Genomic DNA, 24,201 nt, shown 5'->3' with positions numbered 1-24,201 from the left:
TCTTTTTCGATTTTTAAAAATAATTTTCGATTTGCTAGCCCTGGGTGGGTGCGGGCCCCTAAAATTAATTGTACGGCACTCTTTTTAGACCACCCCTGAAGGGTCACGTGACCAGTCTTCAGAATACAGCTAGCGCCATGTGGCGGAATTTTCGTGAACTAAAATTCCAGGTTTCTTGCCCCTTGACGTCAGGCCATGTATTGCGGGTTGGAAATGTATTGCAAAACGGCAAAAGTTTTGTCATTTCTCCGAGCAAAAACTGAATAGTATTGACCCTTCTCTAAGACAAAAATTGCACTTTAAGAGGATGGGAGCTCTGTACCTCTCTGATGGAAGTCAGAATATGATTTTAATTTTTCGCATTCCACATAACAGAAAATTTCAAGCCTTTTATTCTTTTGATTTGGATGATGATGATATTTTAATGCTTATTGAATTGTGTGTAATATGTAACGCATTTATTACAGAATAAGAATTTTCCTACAAATAATACTACAATTGATATTATTGACTTCTTTGTAAAATGCAGAACTATCTGAACAAGGCAACACGTTACTGAACTCAGATTGCGGTATGAATTCATGTTTATTAACGATTATAAATCCAATTTAGAATCCTTCAATGTTCATACAAATTCAACAGTTGCGTAGACTTAATTATTATTTTGTGACGGTGTTTTCACGGGCTGGAAAAACGAGAAGGTTTTTTTTATACGTCTTCACATCTGTTACGTAGTACTCCGGTGGTTTTATCTTTTTTTCGTTCGGCATGTTCATTATGTATTTTAGCGGGAATTCAACATCATTGTTGTACTCCATGGACGGATCACCTTAAAAACAACAGATAAAATATCATTTCATGAAATTGGAACATAATTATTCTATCAGAACAGAATACACTCACTAGATTCGATGATTAGCTTTGCGTACGTTTCGTTTGGCCGTGTACACTCATCGGTCGAATTTTGTAGGGACCCATTTTGTTCACTAGAGTCGTTATCAATTTCCGTTTTTTTTCTTGATGTTCCAACAATTTGAACACTCAGCTTTCTAAGATTAGATCCACCCACAACATGCTTCTCCATCCACTTTTTTAAATCCACGAGTTTCATTTCATTGATAGCATTGACTTCTCTAATCTCTCTATCAAACATATACTCCCCGTTGACAATCTCAGACCAATTTCTATTGACCTCTTCTTTGAGGTGGAGGTCTACACACCGTTTTAGTCTTACTAAGGCATCTTTAATGCTGTTGAACTCTTTCTCTGACATTTTTTTCACGACTTTCAAAAATGATTTCAAAAAGATCTCTATTCTTTCATCCACATGCTCTGTGGTGAATTTATCAGCTTGAGTAAATACGGTTACAGAATATCCGAGTATACCAAAAGTATCTCGCATAAGACAAAACACATTGTACCCCAATTGTTCTTGCGTTCTAAGCTGATTGAAAACAGGCTCATCCATCAACATCTGTGTACATATACGTAATAAAGAATATTAGATAAAGTGATATGAAAAATTAGATATTTACATTCACTGAAAAATTGTAAAAATTTCACTTACCATCAATAGTTCAATAATAACTGTGATTTTCGTTGACCCAGTGCCAGATTGATAGTAATTTGTAATTACAGAGTTAGTATCAGAGGTATTGAAATTTTTTACCCGACAACAGCGTATCCCAAGTGGTATTTGGTTCACTTTGAGTTGTGGTTGAGTGTCTGGCAATAATGCGCTACATTTCAAAATGTCTATACAGTTTTTCGCATTTTTTATAACGTCCTTTTCTGTAATGTTTCCTTGTACGAGGCATTGCACATAAACGTGATTAACAAAATCCTCGGCAAATGCTTGAAACTGACTAAATTTGATGTTACGCATTGCAGCGTGCTTGTCAACCGCTGCCCAGTGTACAAGCATTAATATGGAAAGTCTCACGTCTCTAAAAAAAGAATATAATCAAGAATTACCCATGGAATTCAAAATGATGATATAAAACAATTTCGTATCAATTGCTTACTTAACGAGCTTTCCTGGTTTTACAAATGTATTGTAATAAGCCTTTAATTGTTCAGCTTTCATGACGTCGAACAGATTTTTCGACACAAGATTTGAACAGTTAGCCATATACTTTGTTATCGTTGAAAAAAGAAGCTGGAAATGGGGAAAAAAGATTAGGAAGATGCTTGTCACAATGGAAATCAATGCAAACGAGAATATATTCTTACCGGTAATTTCTGATTAAATCCATTCACTTTGACAATGATGCCTTTATCACCCGTGTATATTTGATAACTAAGTTCAGCAGCATTAGCAGGATACAATTCCTCGACAAGCAGCTGCTTCAGTATTGAGACAAACAAGTCCATTAATGCTGCACTGGAATATAGAATATTTTTCTACAGAATAATGAGAACAAACGCGAAGTAGTAGAGTAGCTCAACTTTTTCTTGTTGAACTTACTCTTCCGGAGATGTCAAAGCTAATGGCGATATGAAATAATAATACATATAACACTCTGGAATTCTGAATTTTGGATCAGGACGAAACCAGACTTCAGACATATCGTCACTGTGTATTTTAGTTGGGTAATCAGGCACATTTTCTGGTAAAGGAATTAAGCTAAAATCATCTGTAATAAATATGTTTGGCTCAGGCAAATGAAAATCAGGTAAAGGCTTGATGACGTTCCAATGCTCGACCCAATCCTTTGGGATTTTCATATCCGTGTATTTGGTGTTAAACCACGGTTCCACTTTGTCGAATTCCGCATCATTGAACTTCTTATCGAAGATAATTATATTGACTTTGTCCGGAGTCAGGGCATCCATGCAAGTTTTTATCTCAGTTGGATTATACTCAAAATACAATTCACTACCGGTTATGTAATCACTGGGAGCATAGTGATGCATATTTTCTGATAAATTTTCGACATAATCTGAAGCTTCTGCCTCATCGATGAACCTGAAACATAAGGGCTGTAAATTATTTCACAAAAGCTCAGAGTACCCCATCAGAAAACTTGTCGACCTCCATCTTTCAATTTCTAGATTAATGAGAAGAATGACTTTGATTGAATGCGTTCAATGAAATTAATTACCTGAAACTAGTTTCTTCAGTTCGATGAATTTCATCATATATTCGTTTCTGTGGGCCAGACTCACGCATCAAAGCTATGTATGAAAATATAGCATCCAAGACTCCTTTTAAATTCTTGTGTCCTTCTTCAGTCAGCACCAATGTCAAACTAAATAAGGCGTACATGGAGCTATGCTCAAATCCGCTTTCTCCATTGCCACTGAAAATGTCCAGGCACCACATTTTCTTACGTAAATAACTGATCAAAGAACCTTTGCCTTCGTGACCTATAATCCATGAAACATATTGATGTGGCTTGCATTTGTACAAGTGAAGCAAAGACGGCATTGTCCAAGTCAGCTCTATCTGAAAAATTTGCGACGCTTCTTGTTCAACAGTTCAATTTAGAAGAAAAAGATAATATTGGGACTCAGAAATTAAATTTATGAATCATGAATCGCTTACCTGACAGACGTCTTTAACAGGTTTTATTTTGTAGATTTTCTTAAAATTTGGAGTGTCAAAAGTCTGTACGCCTTTAAATTTAGTAAAATCGTCAGGCGGTAAGCCATTGTTTGGCACATTTGCAAAACACTCTATCACGTATTGTTCTAGCGTATCCAAAGGAAGCCTAGCCTGTGAAATTTTAATACTTCATATATTTGAATTCAAATTTAGCACATGAAAGACGTAGGACGATGTGTTTATTTGGCGTTGATTTGGCCAAAGAATGAGTTCAATATTTACTTGTATTGCTAAAGTCATTCTGTGCGCACTGTAATGTCGCCGACGAAATTTATGTAGTTCCTCGTAAAGTTTTTCATCGGTAACATTATCCCGTAAGGTGACAAGGTTCCCCCAACAAAATTTAGTTGCTGGATGACCGGGTTGGGCCAAACTACAGAATAGTTGCTCTTTTCGATAAAAGTCGGATGGAAGTGACATTTGGAATTCTAAAAAAAAAATGTTTTAGGTTGCAAATATACAAATTAGAGCTTCAAAAAGGTGAATTATACAAACCACTCTCGATAGCTTCACGTTCACGGGAGATAGCCTCTCTCTTCATGAGTGGACTAATGAAAACTTGCGCAAAGCGGTCAAGGGCAGGATATAGATGCTTCTCCTGAATTTCAAAATAAAATGTTGTTTGCTCACACTCAGTTGAGGCATTGTCAGAACCACCACGTTTGGTGATATACGAATCAAACTCATTTTCCTACAAATGAAGATTGTCAATTAGTTTCTTTCAGTTGCCATTTAATCTGCACTATTTTTTTCAATCAATTCACCTTGGGATATTTTTCTGAACCCATAAACACCATGTGCTCTAAAAAATGTGCCATACCCGGTATTTCAGGGGGGTCACTGAAACTGCCAACTCCCACACACAAGCCACAAGCTGCCTAAAATCAAGGATGCTTACGTTCATGTTGAATACTCAGAAATTTAATATCCTAAAAGCAATGAGGATCATAAACCATTTTCTCTTCTTTCCTTGGACGTTTACTTTCTGGGCAATCGATATCCCCATCACTCAAGTCATTGGCATCTTGTTCATCCTCCACTTCATCCGATTCTGTTTCGTCATCTTCTGAACCATTTTCTTCCTCGTCAGCTAAAATAAAGTTTCGTTGTTCACATAGTTTCAATCCCAACTTTGACAATTAATCAATGCATACAAGTTTTGCAATGAACAAGACTTACTATATTCATCGTCATCGTCATCATCATCGATTTGAGCACCAGAAATAGATGAAACGTCCGATATCAAGAGAGCTGTCAAACCATTTGGCAATCTGATAACTCTGTAGAATTTTCAAATACTACATTAGTGATGATTACATAAGACTTCCGATTTGAGAAAAACGTGGCAAACATATGAGCCATTCAGCGAGGTTAAATCAAGCCGTTGATACCTATACTCTTTTTTGTCAATTTCTGACTTGACTGGTGTGTCCAGATATTCAACCGTAACCAGCCTTTTTTCCCCCATTTTTTCGCACCCATCAGATTTATTAGGTTTTATCTTGGACGCACAATTATCATCCCGAGACTTGTCATCAAGGAGAGGATTTGGAGGTTCTGTGATGCCTATGGGTTTAGGCATTTTCACCGAACGATGATTTAGTTTTATTTTCTTCTTTAGCGGAATTTGATAGTGGGAAGGCCTCTTGGGCATTATTTGAATGGCGAAAATTTTGTTATTTACGCATCTGCCTAAAATTTTGAGTTGCTGTAACACAGAGGATATCACCATGTGACAGACGTCAAATAAAAATATCACTGACGGGTTAGGCTAGATGTTGTTTTGGGGAGGGCTGGTCATGTCATTCGTCATTCTCTCTGCGCCACGGTCAGTTTCGTTGTCCACGAACATGACTGGTTTTTCATCACAGATGCACAGAATATTACCTCTTTACACGGGTTCACATTTTATTAATAAAAGGTCATTGCACATATAATACATTTCGTTTGATTTAATGAAGTTTAATGCTAATTTATAAACCTAGATAGAAATTTTACAAACAGGTACAAAATCTTCTAATGATCTATGGATCTAATTATAGCAGTTTAGACTTTTATGGTTTGTTGCAGATGAATTTGCAGAACTGCATTCATATCATCTGTAAAACAGCCTTTATAGTAATACAATAAGATCTTGTATAGTGATTTTCTAAAGAATCTAAGTGCTAGGCGCCTAATCATGATTACGACAAAAAATAATCAGTTTTTTCTGATGAACCATGTGAAATCTTGCAAACGCTTTTTTTCTAAATCTTGATAATGATATCAATAAATAAAAAACAGAAGGTTTTCTTTCCAGCCCCAAATTTCACCCCAAGGTTTGGTCTTTCCAACTCTGTTGCCAAATTTGCGGATAAATGTTTCAGAACATATACAAGAATCATCTGATTTTATACCTTATTGCAAAAATGGAGAAAAAATGATAAACGCAATAGAAAAGGTATATTTGTGTTGAAAGAAAGTAGATATAAATTAAAAGCTACACGTGTTTATTCTAAAAAAAATATTTACAACAATAAAAACACTGGCTATACAAAATCTATCAGTTAAATAGATCAGATCTTACTTATGAGAAACTTAGAAAAAACTTATATAATAAATCTAAACTTAGAACAGTTCTGTGTGGTTGGTCCCAACTTATGCTAATTAATTTCAGACTTTGTACACCCTAAAGCATAATTAGTAGTCCTCAAATAAAAACAAAGAGAAAAAAGCAAATTAAGAGAAGATAGATGGATTATTGTATGAGAAGGGCCTTTTGCGGTTGTAAAATTAAAGATTCCAACTGCACAAGGCCTGAACCAAAAAAAGAAACATTTTTAACAACAATCAGAAACGGATAGACAGATAAATCAAAGAAGAACGTGGAAATCAGTTTTCATCGTGATTTAAAATCTCTCAATGCCGATGAGATCAGATTTTAAAAATTAATAAGAAAAAATATAAATCCAGGTATTATTGTTGCATATAAAAAAAAAAGAAAACAACCGTGATATTTATGTGCTACTACTACTACGCAAAATCTTGACAGAAAAAAGTAAAAATTCCAGATTGCTGACCTGCATTTAAGGTGTAACAAAGTTAAAAACATCTGACATACTGGAATAGAATTTTAGTGCATGTCAAGTGTTTGATAATTTGGATTTAGAAAGTAATAAATGCATCCTCTGGTATATCGTTTACCTTATAGAAACTAGACCTTTACCACCTTTGGGCTACCAGGTATATACAATTGTACACTGCCTTATTATTAGTAATACATTGTAGCACTCTCTTTTGTAGTTATTTCGTGACAATTATAATTTCGAAACAATCATATGCAATGTCTCGATATTGTTTCCTAGGTTTTAGGTTTATAATCAGTAAATTTGTACTAATGGACGTTGCAGGCTACTCTCGCGTATAAGTTTGTTTTTTTTTCTTCTGAATTTGCTTATTTAGATTTTCGGTAAAAAACCTACGAAAATATCTAATATGACAAGGAATCATTTTATCGGAAATATATTCAAACTCAGATCATAATAAAAACTTTTGAAATATTGCAGACGTTTATAATAAACTGAATACCGAGTCTGCGTTCATAGTATTACAGAGTTAAGTAGTATCGTAGGTTTACACTAATTATTCATTTTCCATTGGTATAATAATCATAATTATCATATACCACTGGCCTAAGACTGGAGGGTATATTCATGTTATAAGTAGTAAGATAAGATTGAGGTTGACTTCTGAATAAAAAAAAAAAAAAATTAAAAGTTGCATTCAACTTTATACTCAAGTTTAGATTAGGTATAAGTATAATTCTCGACTCGCTATGCTACAAACCTTTACAAATCTCTTTTTTTCTTTTATCTATAGCTGTCTTTTTGTACTCTACATACATATACCTATAAGCTAAGTAGTTTCACATCTCATCTCGTACAGGTGAACATAAAATTGAAAAAAAAAAATTAAAAAAGAAACATTTACACTTCTTAATTAGTCCAGAAACGTATAAAAAATGTATAATACATCAGTCTGGCCAACGAATGACCAAATACTCATTCATCTACAATATTCTTTTGACCCTCCGTTCAGTAGGTATGCTTATCTATGTCAGGTTTGACCATTCCAACAATGATCGTTTTCACCCAAATCGGTGACTAAAATCAAAAAACGTTTCAGATAGGATTCGGGTAGATGGAGACAAGAATTCGATAATTTTACCGAATGTATCGTTTCAACCCAACGTCTTAGCTCTTATGAATCGTTCGTCACTTCCTACGCTCAACGTTAGTAAAATCTTGGCAGAGTTATTTCTGTTGTCACGTTGAATCAGATGTTATTTCATAAAAAGTGTCAAGTTTTAATTTGAAACGTATTTGGATTTTGTTTACACTGTGATTTTGCTGAATGCAATAAACATTTAATTTACCGCAAATAAATAAGAAAATAATACACCAAATCTTGGATCGCTGTCGTCGAAAAAATATTTCAAGGTATAATAACCGCATATATCTAATCTAGATACTAGTGAATCTTAATAAAGTTGGAAAAAATTTAAATTCGTATAGTCTTCTCTGCAGAAACAAATGATGAGAATGAAGTGGTCTCCGATTAGTCGTGAATTTTTTTCTCGTTAATTTAGTGTATTGTTATTAACAGATTATATCTAAATTCAATTTTGAATGATCGACTCGTTACAAAAGTTGTCAATATTTGGATTTGCAACTATCTTTTAACGCATAACATTCTCGATCTTATTAGATGAATGTTATGTGTAACCATAGGAATTTTTGTGACTTCGAAGTCACAAGAGATCTCAATATTTTCCTAAAATAGCTGCAACGAAACAGCTATTTTCAATAATAATTTTCGTGCGATAATGCGTTGATCAATCGTTAGTAAGATAAAATTCCGTCGACGAATTTATAATATTATATGATTATATTTCAAGTAAATGCACAGCATTACGTCAGGCAACTGTTATCGGCGTCGTGTAATAAAAAAATTCTTACAAATTTCTAAATTCTACTCCATTAATAAAATAGATTATTGACATTCCTTGGATATTTTGCAATGCTAAAGATTTATCGAAGCTATCACTCGAACATTGCAATTCAATAAGATAAAATACTGCAAACTATTTTGGTTTTCTGAATTCGATGTTCAAGTTATTTTGTTTGTTATTCTTCATTAAACGAATGACGTATTGAAATCACTACGTACAGTATGTAAACAAAGTAACTTTTTGTAAGGTTTTTCGAAACTTAGCCACTTGGAATTGGCAGTGAAGTTTTGCAAAATAATCAATAATTAGCAGATTTGATTGATACCTTCGATGCAATAATTGATACTGCAGATCATTAGTAGCTTTTGAATGAAAGTTCCGATTTAGGGAGAAATAAAAATGATACATTATTGTACAGTGAAAGCTAAACGATGAGTGTAGGAATTTTAAATGAAATTCGTACCAACGATTAATCAATTTTAAGAAAAGAATTGGGCGTTGCTCCAGGCCTCAAAAGTAGAGGGGTTTTCCTTCGCGAATTAGCAACAGGTTGGTAAACGTAATTGCCTTGTAACGTTCCTGTCAAAGTCTTTTGCCTTTTTGTGCTTGGACTGAGTTCATACTCGAACGTTTGTTGTTTAGCAATATTCAATTGCATGTGTAACGTGTCCTTATTATCATCAATGTCAATTTCATCGTAAGTATGTTCCGTAATATCTACGTCAAAATCTTGACTGCTTTCATCGTAGCTATCTGTTACAGAATTTGCTGCGATATGACTGTGAACGGGTTCATCGTACGTTGTATTTTCCTCCGCAGTTTCATCTCCGGAACTCTCCGCTTCTTCCGACAAATCGCCACTGCCACTGCCTGCGTACTTCATTTCACCTCTTTCTAGTAATTCCAAGTGATCGGGAAATATCATTGCTTTTTTAATAGCGAGAGGATCTTTCCTCGACCATTTTTGTACCTCCTCATCCATTTTTGCAACTTTTGCTGGATTAATAGCCCACAAACACCCCTTTCTCTGATTACCATTTCCGGCGGGCTTCTCTATCTTTTCAAAACATTTATTCAGCGACAAATTATGCCGCACAGAGTTTTTCCAACCGTTCGGAGCAGTCTTGAAATACGGAAAATGTTCGCTGTGAACAAATAAATGAATGAATAAATAAAAAGAAAAACATCTAATGAATTAGGTATCGTACTGTTGGTAATTTATTAATCTTAATATCATAAATTCACTGCAGTTTATGTATTTTTTAATATCCAACAAAATGTAAAATTCAGTGGAGAAAATATTCAACCGTAATGGCCGACCGAATGAATATTTCATTTGTTCATTTTTAAGATCAATATATCGCGATAAGAATATAAATATAAGAATAGTTAAAATTAAGGTTGTAGCGTGTTCAATGTACGAGACATAGCGCTCAGAGGTAGAGTAGGGTTTGTAAACAAAGGAAGAGGTGAAAGGTTTCTGAAGGGACTGTACCCCGGCGTGCACCTGGTGCTGCAAGGGGCCCCCATACAAAATGGTTGCTCCCCCCTAGTAGCCTGAGAATAAAGGAACATGGACAACAGTTTCCCATCTCGTAGAACACACTTATGGGGTTTCAACTTATTTTGCACCGTGAGCCACATGGTCAAAGTTTTGGGAACAGCAACAGTTTTTTAGATATGCCGGTTACATATAATAGCGAGTATAAACGTTGATTAAAAAACAATTACTTATTTTTATTAAGAGCTGAATTATTATTTTCATTCGCCAAAGTTTTTAAACATGAGGTATTCAACCTATTAGGTGAATAATCGCTAAAATGCAAGTGAAGGTATTATCAGACCCATGCAAGCCTGCAACAGTATTTGATAATATCTCTATCTCCCACCTTGCGCTATTCAACAAAGAAACGAAGCCCTGTTTCACGCACGAGTACCTTTAGTCTGAGTGACTTCCTCATTCAAAATCATAGTACTCCTTTTCTGTATTTGAAATGTAACCGAGTAGTGGAGGTAATTCAGTCGTGCATCTATCATTACACTTGAAATGGAAACAAGAGCTCATCTCTCAAGTTCATATTATTATAACATATAATTAAACTCACCACATAAAATTGTAGATTTCAGATACTGGTAGAGAGCCAGTCTGGCTATTTTTGAGCGCCATTGCTATCAGACAAGAGTATGAGTATGCAGGTTTTGGAAAGGGTCTTTCATCATATTCTGCAAGTTCGAATTCCTTGTCCCTTTTCATCGCTGTGACCGTATTGTGGATGTTATTATTGTACGTTTGTTTCCTGATGTGCTGGGTATGGTGTGAATTCTGCATGAGTTTAATATTTTGTACTTTTATGCTGTTTAATGTGTTCAATTTTTGAGAGATTTGGGGTTTGGTTATCTGCGCCGATATTGTCTTAATCGTAGAGCTTGTTGAAACCAAAGCTGGCTTAAGTTTAGCTGGAATTACTGTAGTCGATAATTCTTGTTCGTCGTCACTATCATCTTCCTCATCTTCTTCTTCATCCTCTGTTTCAGTCATATCGTTTTCATACTGTTCGCCATCCGAGTCATTCTCATCCTCTACATTGATTTTCTCTTCTTTCATATCTTTTTTCACCGAGAAAGAAAAGTGCCGACGATTGCTATGCGGACTTGGACTGCGCACGGTTATATGAGGCATCACAGAATTTGGATTAACCATAACCGAAGCCGCATCACCTCCGCTGAGATCTAAATTAAAATTACTGTAACAGAGAAAAATTGAAACTTTAGAACTACAATTACTTAGAATCTACTTTTCAAAAATTAAATAATTTCAGAAAAATAACATAAACGCCGTTAACTTTCACACGACAATTTTTTTTACCTGACATACCTGTTGGAACTATTGCTATTGCCATTCAGTAGACTAGCTGAACCGAACCAGCCATTGAGGTCATCTTGACATCCGACAGGATTGTCATCCATCTCCAGAGGCGACAAATCAGTGAAATTGAAGCCGAGTTCAGGATGTCCCCCTATGACTCCTTCAACTTCACATTTTATGTCTACATCTAGCATCTCCTGTAAAGAGACGCTGTCTGTGCCTAAGTAATAGTCCATCGTGAGCCAAGGATCCCTTGTGGGCCCTTGATCCAGTCCGGTACTATGTCTGCTCTCTGTGTCCAACATTCACGCGGCTGAAAAATCAAATTAATCAAATTAGAATCAGTACCTTGGTGTTGTACTTTTCAAAATTGAGTATACGTAAAGCAACGGCGCTGGTATGTAATCAGATTTACATCAGACCAATGATTTAATAAGGACCTGATTGAAGCATGAAGAAAAGATATGCCGTATCATGAATCGGTTACTTTCCCATCAGCTAATACACGAACTCATGTTAAACCTTTTTATCTGAAGCGTTTGGGGAAATCATACGAGCTTGATACATTTATTTCTACCCTTGTTGGCTTGGAAGTGAACAGTCAAAGCTGTAGCGTTTGACATGAAGTTGTCTTATGCGTTAAAATTATAAATACATTGACATTAACTGATTGTGAGTAATAATGTGAAATAAGCAGAGATCGTGAGAAAGAGAATAATCAAACATTGAGTGTATAAAATACGTCCAAGAAATTCCTTGGTTTCTACGAATAAATACTATATCTCGGTGTAGTTGAATAGGTACATAATATCATGCTCCGTATTTAGATTGCCAGGTAATCTTGTAATGTGATCTTAAAGTGTGGTCAATAGAAGTTCTTCTAGCAAGTGATAGTGTAGAGTATATACACGTGACCTCGCATGAGGTACATGAAGGAGTGAATGTGTGCTGCGAGGGTCTTGAACTCGTGGCTGGCTGGTAAGCTTGTGGGTGTGACTGACTCATAACACTATAGCCGATTTACTATAGAATGTGTAGAGCTGTAGTACTCGCAGAGAGTGACTTCACTTCAACCGAGTAGTCCTCTATGTGCCACGTAGTAGTGTAACATGCTAAATAGCTGACTGGACGAAGAGGGGCTCTACTACGCATACTAAATATCAGTAAGGGAACTGACCCTGGTTGTTTTGTACGTATAGGTGGATGAATGATGCATTATTAGGTATATTACTGATAACTATACTCAAAATTTCTGTGATAGGCACAACTCATGAATGGGGAATAAGTCAGCCTTGTTCATCGGCGATAAATTATTTTCATATTTATTGAAGACATATAATTTAGCGAGGCGTACTATTGCAATTATTAAACAAAACTACAATATCTCTGGATAAGTTATGCATTTATATTTTCGCAGAAGCCACATAGTATGATCGATAACTGGAAATACAGACGGAAACTCTACGATGGCTGGAAAAATAGCCCAAGTAAAGTTGATTCGTCAATTACTATTCAACTTTGAAATGAATCATCTGAACGAGGATGAATGTGAGAAAAAAAGTCACGTTGTTAAACAAAAAAAGAGCTATTAAAAACAATAAAATTATGATTAAGGTGGGTTTAAGCAGAAGCCTAATCGCAGATTTGTTAACATACGAGAAAACGCCAGTGCTTGAATAAAGAACTGCTCAACAAAAGGTATTGAAATATTCATCGAGTGATATTTTAAAATTGATGTTCGTACACAAAAGAGTGGTGAATAAATGCAGATAATTCAATTCTACTTTCTTAAAGATTTAGGGCAATTACTGCAGATAATTTTGGAGTATGTAATTCTGTCTTATTTCAAAGCGCGGTCTTTCACTCTTGCCCTCCGCCAAACAAGAGCAACCTTGAGCCTTTGGGTGCATGTTTGGTTCTTTTTTCGTCTGTTCTCAAGTCTGGCTTTTCAAAGGTCTACTATTACCACGTTGCGCTGTTCGTCCGTTCGTTCGTTTATAGTAACCAAATAACCGAGTCGTCTTGTTACTTTTTTTAACGCGTGCAAACAGAGCGAAATTTCATTGAATGCGATTCACTTATTCAAACGTGAGATGCCGAACACACGTTCGCCATTCGGCGCCGCAGAACGCATTTCTTTTTCCTTTTTCAACAGATTCCCGCATTCTAATTCCAGAGTAACGAAACTGAAAGCAAAAAGACTAGAAAAAAAACCCATTCAACTTGGAAACTTTCCGCGCGCTATATAGAAATATCATGATAATTAATTATCTTTATAATTATAATCGAGCAGGTCGAGCGTTTGAAAATATAATCTTAGTCCGTTAAACAACTGAACGCTCACTATTTTAGATTTTTTGAATCCTAATGTCGGCAATTTCCGCCGGTCAGACATGAACACATTACAAACTTAGGAACCGTTATTTTTCATCCTTTTTTTCTCCAAACGAAGCATATGGCTTCGCGGTTTTTCGCGAAGACAGAAAGTACTCCAAATTGATCCCCAATATGCGTACACGTGCGTATAATTCGTCAAAGAGTTCTTCTCATACGATCATAATCATCATCATCACATTTCTGTTAAAACAGCCGATATGGGGAGGCCATCCCTGGATCCAAAGAGAGCGTGCACATGTATCCATATCACGTAAGTTGTGCCAATTAATTTTGTCGCATAGTCATTAATTGGTACAGAATTTCTCATGTCTATAATTAACCGAATGAAATATCGAATCCAACGAATAAAGACGAATCATATAATCGGTTGATCTCAAATTAATCTTGGAGTGCCGTGTAGGGGAAGAACCGATAAATTATTCATATACTACGTACACGGTAAACGCGTGTACATAAACAAAAGGGTCGTTGCTATCTTTGCAAACTGATTAAAAAAAAGAAAAATTTCATATCGCGTTCATGTCTCGTGAAATTCTATTGGCACGATGTTTGAAGCGTTGTATAAGAAACCCTAATAAATCAATATTATACCAATATAGTATACAATGTATGTACATAAGTGTGCCCGAAAGCCTAGTTCACACTCATGAACTTCACAGGCTCAGATATCCCGAATGAAACCGGTTTTCTTGGATCACAAAGAAAAGGAAAGAACCTGCCTCCTCGAGTACGCACGACGACGTTCCATCCACTATAGTCCAATCCGAGAGCGTTCCCCGAGTATATTTACAAAACTACAACTCAACAACGATGTCGTACGTCTCTAACTCTGGACATCCGTCCCATCGCACTTACAGTCTTTTTTTCTTCCTCTTATTCTTTCACCGGTTGTATCTTCACCTTCTCTAGATACATATAGTTGCAGACTCAATGTGGGTTTCGTCAGGCAAAAAACAGGAGAAGAGGAGAAAAAAACCACGACGCTAAAGTGTTACCTGTATACGATTTAATTTTTTCTGTATTTTTCATAAATTTCAAACAACCGAAGCGATCGAGCATTTACACGCGGCAGGTACACGAGGTATATACGAAATGAGAAACTTGCGTTCCTCGTGGAAAGAGGATTGAGAAGATAAAGGCATTAACAAGATTACATAATATCCAAGGATTGTAATAAGATCGTAAATGAAACAAAGAGACGATCAGCCAGCGGTTATCGACAGGGAGTAGCAGAGGTAAACGTGGATACTCGTTACAGAGTAATATTAGAATTAAATTGTTACAATGTCGTTGCGTCGGTGAAGGAGGATGAGGGGGTGGGAAGCACCGAAACGCTGTGATGACTCCTAATTTTCAAATCCCGACCCTTTATTTTCAACAGGAAATCCCATGGGGTTAAAAATTCTCTGAAATATGTGTATCTATTGTACGTTTTACCTATTTGACCGTAAGCCTTTTTATCCGTTAAAAGAGTCCTTGAAATCGTAGGCTCAGTTAGATCCTTGAAAATTCAGTGTAACCGACAGTAGGAAGGAATTTCGGACGGATACACATGTATTCCAGAAATGATGGCAACAATATCCGCATCCCTTGACTCGACCCCTGGTTCTTCCCGCCCATTTTCTTTCAGGTATAAAGGACAGTTACTTCTGCGGACGAAAAAAGTCTCGCCAGAAGTAGGTACCGAAGGGGATATTAATTTATGTTTCTCAGGTAGCAGAGAAAAATCTTCGGACTGTTACAGGAATAAGAGAGATGAAAATAAAATAACAATCGTGAAATACAGAGAAAATTACATCGGAAGAACGAAGTCGCTTATCGGAACTATAACGGCAGTGTAATATCCTATATAATTCAAACTTTATCCCAAGAGAGAATTTAAGTTTACCACAAACCAATGGCGTTATCATGCTCACATAATATAATAACTTAGTTCTCCACTTCCTGCGTGCACATGGTTTGTGAAATGTACGAATTAACTATTTATTCGTTCGTACCAACTCTTCCTTTTTGTTTTATATTTCCGCCGGTGCAGAAATTATTACTATTCGTTGATCGTTATACTCGGTACACAACGGACTAGGTATGTAAAATAATCCATGAATCTGATAACTTGATAAAAGAAGAAATGTTGGCGTAGATTATTTTCCAGCGGTTCAACATAGGTATACCTATACAGAGATATTCTGATTCTTTAAGATAAACAAAAAAAGAGAGAGAAAAAATCAAGAGGAACGTGACGAAGGATTTTTATTTCAATACCTTGGTTGAAGGTTCTTAGATTAAAGGTACATCGGTACCTGCATAGCATAAATGCAATAAATGTATGGGATGAGGAACGCTGTAAATGAGGAAAAAAGAAAAAAAGTGCAGAGATTGGGATGATCGCACGATGGACCGACTGTATTTCTTTAGCTCTACCCTCTCGGTTATCGATCCAATTCTCCCCCCACTTTAGCGAGGCCTGGCTGTCTGCACCCTCTGCACAGTGCGAGGGGATGGTCGGAAAATTTAGCGGGGGTTACGTTTGAACACTGTTTTCATACGATTGGTACAATTTTGGTTCGAAAAACAACAAACGAGACAATCAAAAAAAGAGAAAGAGAGAGCGAGCAAACCTATAGATTAAAACGATAACGTGGAGGGTTTTTTCGTTCGAAAAAAATGGAGAATTTAAAAACTTATGACGGAAAAAATGAGGATTTCCACTTCACCGAGCTTTGTCGAAACGTTTTTATTTGTCAAAGTCCTCGAGTCAGTGGAATCGAAATAAATATTCAGTTATGAAACTAACTTGAATTCATCGAATGTTTAGAATTGAAATTCATTTCTACGCATGAAAATGTGGTAGGTAAATAGCGCTGCAATTCCACCATACGTTTATGATAATTATTCCAAGGAAAAGGACTATTTCAGTTAACTTGTAGGTATCAGTCCCTCTTACCCAGTCTTTATAACATAATACGTGAGACCGAAAGTTTGTACATAACTTTCTCAATTTCCTGTATATTTCATAGAAAAATATAAATACATATTACTCGACACTTACGTCGAGTAAATTGAACGCGAATTGTAATAACTAATTAATATAATATTTACAATTGAACTCGATCCGTGAATCGGTAACGTAAGATAGAAAAAGGAAAAAAAAATAAAAATAAAAATAGAAACCAGACCGGCAAAAAATAAGCAAATAATAAATTTGGAAGTAAAATAAGAAAATTAAATGAAATTACAACGAAAAGACAACAAGAAATTTTTTTTTTAAAAGAGCAAGCGATTTGTGGGGGCAATAAAATAATATACGACAGCAACGAGATTATATTTTGGTTAAGCCTGTAGAATGATGGTACTGTGTTGGGCATATGGCGAGGGTTGGGGTTCTCAGAATGTTCCCACGGTCAAAACTTTGCCCGCTGTATTGCCCAGAAAGGGCCCCAAGGGCCCCTTTTGTTCGAAAACTTTTGGAAATTTCCACTTCGTCTGTTGAAAACCTCAATACATACACACGCATATTATCTCTGTAATATTTAATAATATTTCGGACATCGACGATCAAAAACGATTTTTTACCTTTTCCATCTCGCATCGTTTCCCCAATAGAACCCCTATGATTTTAAATATTTTCAACGTTAAGCGGAATAGTTGAAGTTAAAATTAAGAAAATCATTTGATAAGTAGGGATATGAATTGATCGAAGGAAAATAATTTGATATAAAATAAAATAGCAAATTTTCGATCTTTTGCCGAGAAACCGTTCATCTAATTTATTGATATTACTTTCAAAACTCGATTCTATTTATGAGAGTGAAGAGAGGAGGAAGGTGGAATAATAATTTGAGAAAAATGTTTTCTGACAGAATTTTTTTTCTTTTTCTCTCTTCGAATTAAATCACGAGTGTCAATAATTAACAATGTGTTATCGTACGTGCGTACACTGAACTTTTTATACGATAAACACTATAAATGCGATACGCGTAAGTTCTACTACGAGATTTTGACGCGGGAAAGTAATAAAAAAAAATAAAAAAAAATCAATAAATACAGATAAAAATAGTAATTGTGAATAACTGATAAATTGGAAATTAAATAAATAAGTGGTACATAAAAAAAAATTTAATAGAAAAAACGCCGCGAGTAAATGAAACGAAAATACGGATTTATGTTACCACGTAAATAGGTGTACGTATATTTAGACTGATAATAATAAAATTGATGTATACACATCACGGATAGAAGAGTGCATTGGGATGTAAAAAATTTTAATAGAATTTTTACCAGAATAACGTTACTATTAATACGGTAAAATATGTTTCCCGCCTAAAAAGATGAAGTTGATCGGCAAAGGCATATGGAGGGCACGGTAGTGTTACATTGTAGTTATAGTAAACAAAATGTAAACTGCACGACGATTACAATGAGTTAAATAAAATAATAGATAAAGAAAAAGAGGAAAAACAGTTGGCAGATAACTTCGTTAATTGAAGTAACGAAATGAAATTTATTAACCGTGGTTAACGACCGCTAGCTGTTCCCGCGTTTTGAGAACCGATGAAACGTTGGAGTTATTGAGAAAATATTCTATTTAGGAAACTCAAAAGAGCTCGTCACGTTACTAGAAAACACACGATTTTTACTCCGCAACAACGTGACTGACCAATGCTAGTAAATAGATCAACGATATTAATGTGGATGAAGTATTAGGCAAAAAAAATCGTCTCCGGTCTATGTATTGCATGACAGAGAACTCGAGAAGTAGCAACATCAGCAGCAGCTCGAAAACCGGCACCGAGAATTTTTAGTTGTTTGTTTTTTTTCTTTTCCTAGATCTCTTTCGGGTTCTCACAGATAATAGCTAACACGTAATTGAATAATTTTTATAAATCACCTACCGGTTATTCAACAGGCGACACGATACGTTGTATTTCACAAAAAAACACCACTTTCATACATAGATTTGCCTGAAAAATATGCAATTTTAGGCAGCGACCATACATAAACGAACACCGACACAAGGCCCTCTTTACGGAACTGAAGTAACGTTGACGGGGGACTCGTGAACAAAGACCACGCACAATTTCAAATCCCGCATGTCCCATTGGCCGAGTAAAGTCACGTGGATAACCAGCAACGCGCTGATTCGACGGTAACTGTGGGGTGTGAGGTCATTTTAAATTCTATACTAATGCACATGGCCGACAAAGATCTAAACAGAAAAGTATTTATCATTAAATAAATTCGATTCAATTTAACTCGATATAAAGCCCAAATATTTTAATTAAAATACGAATTATTAACCAAGAAAATTTCTCTCTGATATTCTTTCGGCGGGATTATTGGCTGTATCTGACAGGAGCCGTCCCGTTCACTCATTCCCAACCTTCCCCACTTCAAAATGGCCGAACCCGAATACCAGCCCTAAATCGAGTGTTTTTAGAAAAACTATGAAATATTTTGAATTTCAATCATTCCTGAAAATGATAAAATATTATTTTTCAGAAGTTTTTTGTAAAATTTTCAACAACTTCGAGAAATATTGGACCCATTTAAAAAGTGAGGGAAATCTCTACGCGTGGACGAATCCATTATACTACGATAGAGGGGAGTCGGGATGCCCCGTTAAGAATGAAACGAACTCGAAGTGTGTTTCCGCTTGTGTTACATCTAGCCATGCCGTACTCCTGTTACGATAATGGCGGGAAGACGACGACGCACAGGCACGCCCACGCACAGGTCACATACCTTTCTTTATTCTCGTTCGTATTGAGTCACAAAATACGCTGACTAAAAACCTGCAGGGGAAACACTGTCACCTGTGTGCTTAAAAAATATTCGTATTTTACACCGTAAATTTTCGGACATCTACAAATATTGATGCTGGAATGAGATTTTAATGTATCACCAAGGTCGAAACAACGTTTGTTTTGTTTGGTTTTTGGTTTTTTCGTCATGCATTTATATTTGTATTTTTTTTTTCTTCTCTTTTTAGGTAACATATCGAAATATTGTAATCAGGCTTACTGATTATTATAACATTCTTAAAATATGTATTAATAACATGCGTAGAAATTTCTTGCTGTACGAGATTATGGTTTTAAGGCGATTATTCACTTTTCAAAATTACACTTCCAGACGAAATGTTCAGTCGTTACGGAATTATTGTATTTAATATTGTTTTAAACTCAAGTTTTTTTTCATTTAATCGATGTGTCAGCCATTCTTCTCAAACGCGAGGGGACGAAGTTTATTAGCTTTTTTATAGGCCGCTCAATTATAATATAGCACCTTACTGACTTGTTGTAGAACTTTGATTAAAATAAATTGAGAATTATTATATTATTTGTTCGGGAACTTTTTGCCGTAATGTTTCTTCAATAATAGATAACGGATCGCTCTTTAACTATTCAACGAACACTTGTAATAAACAATTGCTTTAGTTTCTTGCTGCCGTATGAATTATGGTGCCCGAACGGTTTGTTTCAGTTTTAGCTGATGTGATTTAGTTAGTTTATTTATATGTCATAGAATTATGATTATTAACTTTGTTTTAAAAATATTTATAAACTTCAATAACTTTATGACTATATCACTCTTTCTCTCATAACACCCGTGTTTTCTTTCCCAACCCCAAAGTGCTATAAAGAAATTCAACAATACTAGGACTCTGCGTTTCAAGCGTTTGCTACGGCTGGTATTAATTCCTCATAGATTTTAATACCACGAAGGAATACATCCTTGTTCAAGTACTCGTCGTGATCATGAAGAAGAATCGGAGTGTTGTTCATTGGTGAAAAACCAAGTGCCGGGATCCCCACCTTAAAAGAGTTATTTTAATGAGTCTTGGTTACGTGGGATTTAAATATTTAGGATAGCAGTACAATGATGTGGAATTTTGTAGTGTAATGTTGCTAATACTGTCGGTACACAGCTTATTTAGGTATTTAAAAATCTCTCACCGCCCGCACGTAACGACTGTCAGTTGCTCCAGGGAAAATTCCAACATCTAGATTAATCCCTAGTTTGTCACTAGCTTTTTTGAAAGCAACCCAGAATGGATTGGTGGCATCCACTTTGGTGACTTCAACTTCTTCATTTTTTTGTTCAAAATCAATGTGTACACCTGGTCCAGCTTCCTCGCACCAACCTCGTATCATTTTTTCAAATTCTACAATATTGACGGTAGTAGCAATGCGAATGTCAAAGACAACTGTTAACTTGTCTGGAATAACATTTGTTTGAACACCTCCCTGGAAAATAAAAATCATAGAATCACAAGAAAAATTTTTGTATTCTTGACAATCAAGTCAAAGTTGTATTTCTACAGTTGCGCTTTAACATTACCAGTGAATCTCAGAACCGACAAGAAAAATTTAACAACACATTTCATAAACCAATTTCAACCTTACTCACCAATGTTATTATCCTAGTGATTCAGACATGGTAAAAATAAATAGCGTCTTTTGGAAGTTTGAACATTTGATTCAAGATCAACTATCAATCGGTAGAAAAACTAGGCTTATCATGGCAAATCTGAGCCACTACAATTTTGTTGGACAATCAAAAAAATCTAAATACGCAATAAAAACCTAAAGCAGTTGGATGCTTACTTGTAATTGTGTCAGGTTGACGGAGGTCACATCTCCCAGTTTACATTTGGGATTTGTCAGCTTAGCTTTTTCCTTAGCCCTAAAGTCCATGAACTTGTCAATAATATATCGTACTTTTTCCCCTGCTGTATTGTCCAACATGAGCGAACCATGGCCTGGATTACCTGGACAATGTATCCATAAGTGCCACAACGATCGCTCTCCGTTATACAAGAAGAAGTCATTAGTAGGTGAAGCAACGCCTTCGTCCAAAGCAAAGGCCAAATTCAATGACTTGAAGTCTTTGGTGTGAACGAACTCTTTCATTCCAAGAACACCCCCTATCTCTTCATCAGGTACGAAGGACAGGTGTATCGTTCTCTTGAAACGCTGGCCATTCAATTTCAAACGTCGGATTGCTTCCAAATATTGAATCCCGACACATTTCATGTCTTGACTTCCCCGAGCATAAATATCTCCTTTTTCGTCCATGTGAGCACTGAAGGGTGGGTATGTCCAATGATCCTGAATCCAAAAAGTTTACAAATTAGGGTAATTTCAGATGATCAGAGCTTTTTGATAAAGTTGAGGTCAAAATAAACATTTTTTAATTATAAAATTCAGTGCCAAAAGTTATAAAAAGTATTATCTTACAGGAAATACTGGCACCACATCCGTGTGACTATTCAAGAGAATAGCAGGTAATGATGGCTCAGTTCCTTCCCAAGTGATGATAACAATTGGCTTGTTTGGATGCACATTGTACACTTTAAGCGGCAAGTCAAGGGATTTTGCTTGCCTTTGCAAAAATGCAACACAGTCATCTGAAATGAATGTGAAATTGTAGTCAAAGATGATCTTATTCTTAGAAAGAAAAGTCTGAACGCTGATTTTTGAGTATCAGTGAGGCTCAGTACATCCACTATAATTGATCAGCAGAGATATGTTGAATTGATCTGCTCAATTCCAGTTTAGGCTTGATTGAATAAAAAAAAAATGTCATCCGTATCACGAATCGGCTATAATTTCAAGTTGAAGATACGCGAATTGATTGTAGACAGCACAAAGGGTAGATGTGGCTCAGCAACTGTATAAAATGTACAAAATATCTGAAGCTTATTAGGTTTAATGATAACGGTTGCTATCGCCCGACGTTTTCATCAGAATCAGTGGATGAGAAGATTCCGGATCTCTCGGGGCTAGGCGTGTTAAGAAAATTTTCATCAAAAAAGAAAAAAGAAGATGCATGCATGCATAATTCAAGGAAAAGCGCATCACAATGGCAATGATCGAACGACAATGGTCGTGTAAAAGATTGGGTATTAATAGATTTTGTTGTTCGATAAAACGGTTTCATTTTCACAAACTATTTCCATGAGAAAATGATAAAAATAGCAACATTTCGTCGCCTCAGGGTGGGGCGGACAATGCAATGGCTGGGCGAGCGTCTTGGACGCCGCGTCCTTTTCAGGGTCTACATTAGTCGAAACGTCAACAAAGTTTTTTTTAATACGGTGAGAACGTTCACACGGTGATAGAATTATTGTTAAACGCCGGGGGAGGGTGACTGGCAATAAGTGGTATAATTTTACTAACGAGGAAACATGTTGTTAGGCGACCCTATTCACGAACGATACCACACACTTTCACGCCTATAAATTAATATCTTTATCGCCCGATCTACCGAATCTCCAATAAAAACATAACGAGGAAACAATGGATTATTTCTCACACATTTTTTACATTTACTTACCATAATTCACGTTGGGTTGTACCGTAGGAATTCGGAGATATTCGCGAAAATTATCCACAGCTGTTGCCTCCAGCTGAGACGACTGCTGCTGCGAGGACGGTGAGGACATTGCGTTGCCTGCTGATTGGAACGTCGCGTCGAAACGCTTGAAAGTCGAATGTCATAGCAGACGCTTCGGTGCGATTTAACCAATGCGGAATCTCTGTATGTGTATGACGTCACGCGACCAGGCCAATGGGGGGGATCTGATGCTGAGATCGCGTAGGTGGGGCGAAAAGTGAAACAATTTAAAACTCCCTGATTCAATGAGTACTTTCGACGCACTTGCTAATTAGATAACAATTAGGGTAGATCTATTATTCACTTGTATATTATTGGGAAATGAGAACACTTGTAGATAGATTGTGCTCTAGTATTTTGCACAGAATTGCTATTACCTTGAAATTCAATAATGTCGGGGCATTTGAGCCGCTGCCTGTCTAATAGTCCTCGTAATGCTATTCATAGAACAATACTTGTTGTCATCCATATTACAAGGCAACGCGAATACTTCTAACTATTCGCATTGCACAAATTGATACATGGCAGACTTGCATACTAATGCAACCAAAAACAACGATCATCGTCAATCGCGATACTCGAGGTAGCAAGACTCATGCAATGATAGTGAGAAATTGAATGATTTATTGAAGACAAGATTGAGGGTAATTTACGGTATAATTGTCAACAATCAGTCAACGTATGTACCTGGCTGTAATTCATAAATGTCTAACGGGATAACTTGACATTTCATTCGAGAGATAATTATCTGTTCGTGTGAATTGAAACCTGGTTTCCTTGCGATGTATCGAATCTTATCAGACCCCTAGTGATGAATCCACTTTTAAATGCCTCGATCTTTGGAGACGAATTCAAAACATTAGATAGGAAATTCAGTCACATACGATAAAGCATGAAAAACATGTCATGTAATTATAGGGTATAGACTACCTTTTTAAGAAA

General features: G+C 36.0%; 3 protein-coding genes and 1 long non-coding RNA gene across 5 annotated transcripts; 1 reads left to right on the top strand and 3 right to left on the bottom strand.

Annotated features, from left to right (window-relative positions):
* Positions 1–436: 436 nt before the first annotated feature.
* On the bottom strand, positions 437–5,383 carry LOC105687045 (nardilysin-like). Its single transcript, XM_012402366.3, has 14 exons — positions 4,999–5,383; positions 4,787–4,887; positions 4,561–4,697; positions 4,372–4,485; positions 4,103–4,298; positions 3,830–4,035; positions 3,548–3,718; positions 3,105–3,448; positions 2,468–2,968; positions 2,233–2,383; positions 2,025–2,158; positions 1,568–1,946; positions 904–1,474; positions 437–829 (listed from the first exon to the last, which is right to left on the bottom strand). The coding sequence occupies exons 1-14, from the start codon at positions 5,337–5,339 to the stop codon at positions 660–662; spliced, it is 3,516 nt and encodes a 1,171-aa protein (XP_012257789.2). The 5' UTR covers positions 5,340–5,383; the 3' UTR covers positions 437–659.
* A 52-nt stretch (positions 5,384–5,435) lies between these two features.
* Positions 5,436–7,171, top strand: LOC125500010. Its single transcript, XR_007277186.1, has 2 exons — positions 5,436–5,528; positions 5,678–7,171. It is a non-coding gene; the product is annotated as an uncharacterized LOC125500010 (long non-coding RNA).
* Positions 6,677–19,639, bottom strand: LOC105687046. Of its 2 annotated transcripts, none has more exons than XM_012402367.3 (4): positions 18,753–19,639; positions 11,464–11,776; positions 10,703–11,341; positions 6,677–9,742 (listed from the first exon to the last, which is right to left on the bottom strand). In XM_012402367.3, exons 2-4 carry the CDS (start codon positions 11,766–11,768, stop codon positions 9,067–9,069), a joined length of 1,620 nt encoding a protein of 539 aa, XP_012257790.2. In that variant the 5' UTR covers positions 11,769–11,776; positions 18,753–19,639; the 3' UTR covers positions 6,677–9,066. The 2 variants fall into 2 exon arrangements, with proteins under 2 accessions (XP_012257790.2, XP_012257791.2); XM_012402368.3 differs by having other exon boundaries at positions 11,473–11,776.
* Positions 19,640–19,778: 139 nt separating this feature from the next.
* LOC105687047 (aminoacylase-1) lies at positions 19,779–23,376 on the bottom strand. Its single transcript, XM_012402369.3, has 5 exons — positions 23,200–23,376; positions 22,101–22,270; positions 21,468–21,971; positions 20,817–21,107; positions 19,779–20,675 (listed from the first exon to the last, which is right to left on the bottom strand). The coding sequence occupies exons 1-5, from the start codon at positions 23,306–23,308 to the stop codon at positions 20,532–20,534; spliced, it is 1,218 nt and encodes a 405-aa protein (XP_012257792.1). The 5' UTR covers positions 23,309–23,376; the 3' UTR covers positions 19,779–20,531.
* Positions 23,377–24,201: the final 825 nt, after the last annotated feature.

This window comes from Athalia rosae, chromosome 1 (genome assembly GCF_917208135.1).
Source record: "Athalia rosae chromosome 1, iyAthRosa1.1, whole genome shotgun sequence".
In the NCBI taxonomy this organism is placed as follows: domain Eukaryota; kingdom Metazoa; phylum Arthropoda; class Insecta; order Hymenoptera; family Athaliidae; genus Athalia; species Athalia rosae.
Note: the sequence above shows the minus strand (reverse complement) of the source record. Positions and strands in the feature narration are given on the sequence as shown.

Bases quoted from the DNA above. Each gene is read 5' to 3' on its own strand.
- LOC105687045 (XM_012402366.3), bottom strand. From the start codon at position 5,339: ATGGTGATATCCTCTGTGTTACAGCAACTCAAAATTTTAGGCAGATGC. The intron at 4,698-4,786 runs GTAAGTCTTGTT...ACTTTATTTTAG, and splicing joins TGACGATGACGATGAATATA to CTGACGAGGAAGAAAATGGT. The intron at 4,299-4,371 runs GTGAATTGATTG...CTTCATTTGTAG, and splicing joins GTTCAGAAAAATATCCCAAG to GAAAATGAGTTTGATTCGTA.
- LOC105687046 (XM_012402367.3), bottom strand. From the start codon at position 11,768: ATGTTGGACACAGAGAGCAGACATAGTACCGGACTGGATCAAGGGCCC. The intron at 11,342-11,463 runs GTAAAAAAAATT...TCTCTGTTACAG, and splicing joins AGTTCCAACAGGTATGTCAG to TAATTTTAATTTAGATCTCA. The intron at 9,743-10,702 runs GTGAGTTTAATT...ATTTGTTCACAG, and splicing joins GAAATCTACAATTTTATGTG to CGAACATTTTCCGTATTTCA.
- LOC105687047 (XM_012402369.3), bottom strand. From the start codon at position 23,308: ATGTCCTCACCGTCCTCGCAGCAGCAGTCGTCTCAGCTGGAGGCAACA. The intron at 22,271-23,199 runs GTAAGTAAATGT...CATTCATTTCAG, and splicing joins ACAACCCAACGTGAATTATG to ATGACTGTGTTGCATTTTTG. The intron at 21,972-22,100 runs GTAAGATAATAC...TTTTGGATTCAG, and splicing joins ATGTGGTGCCAGTATTTCCT to GATCATTGGACATACCCACC.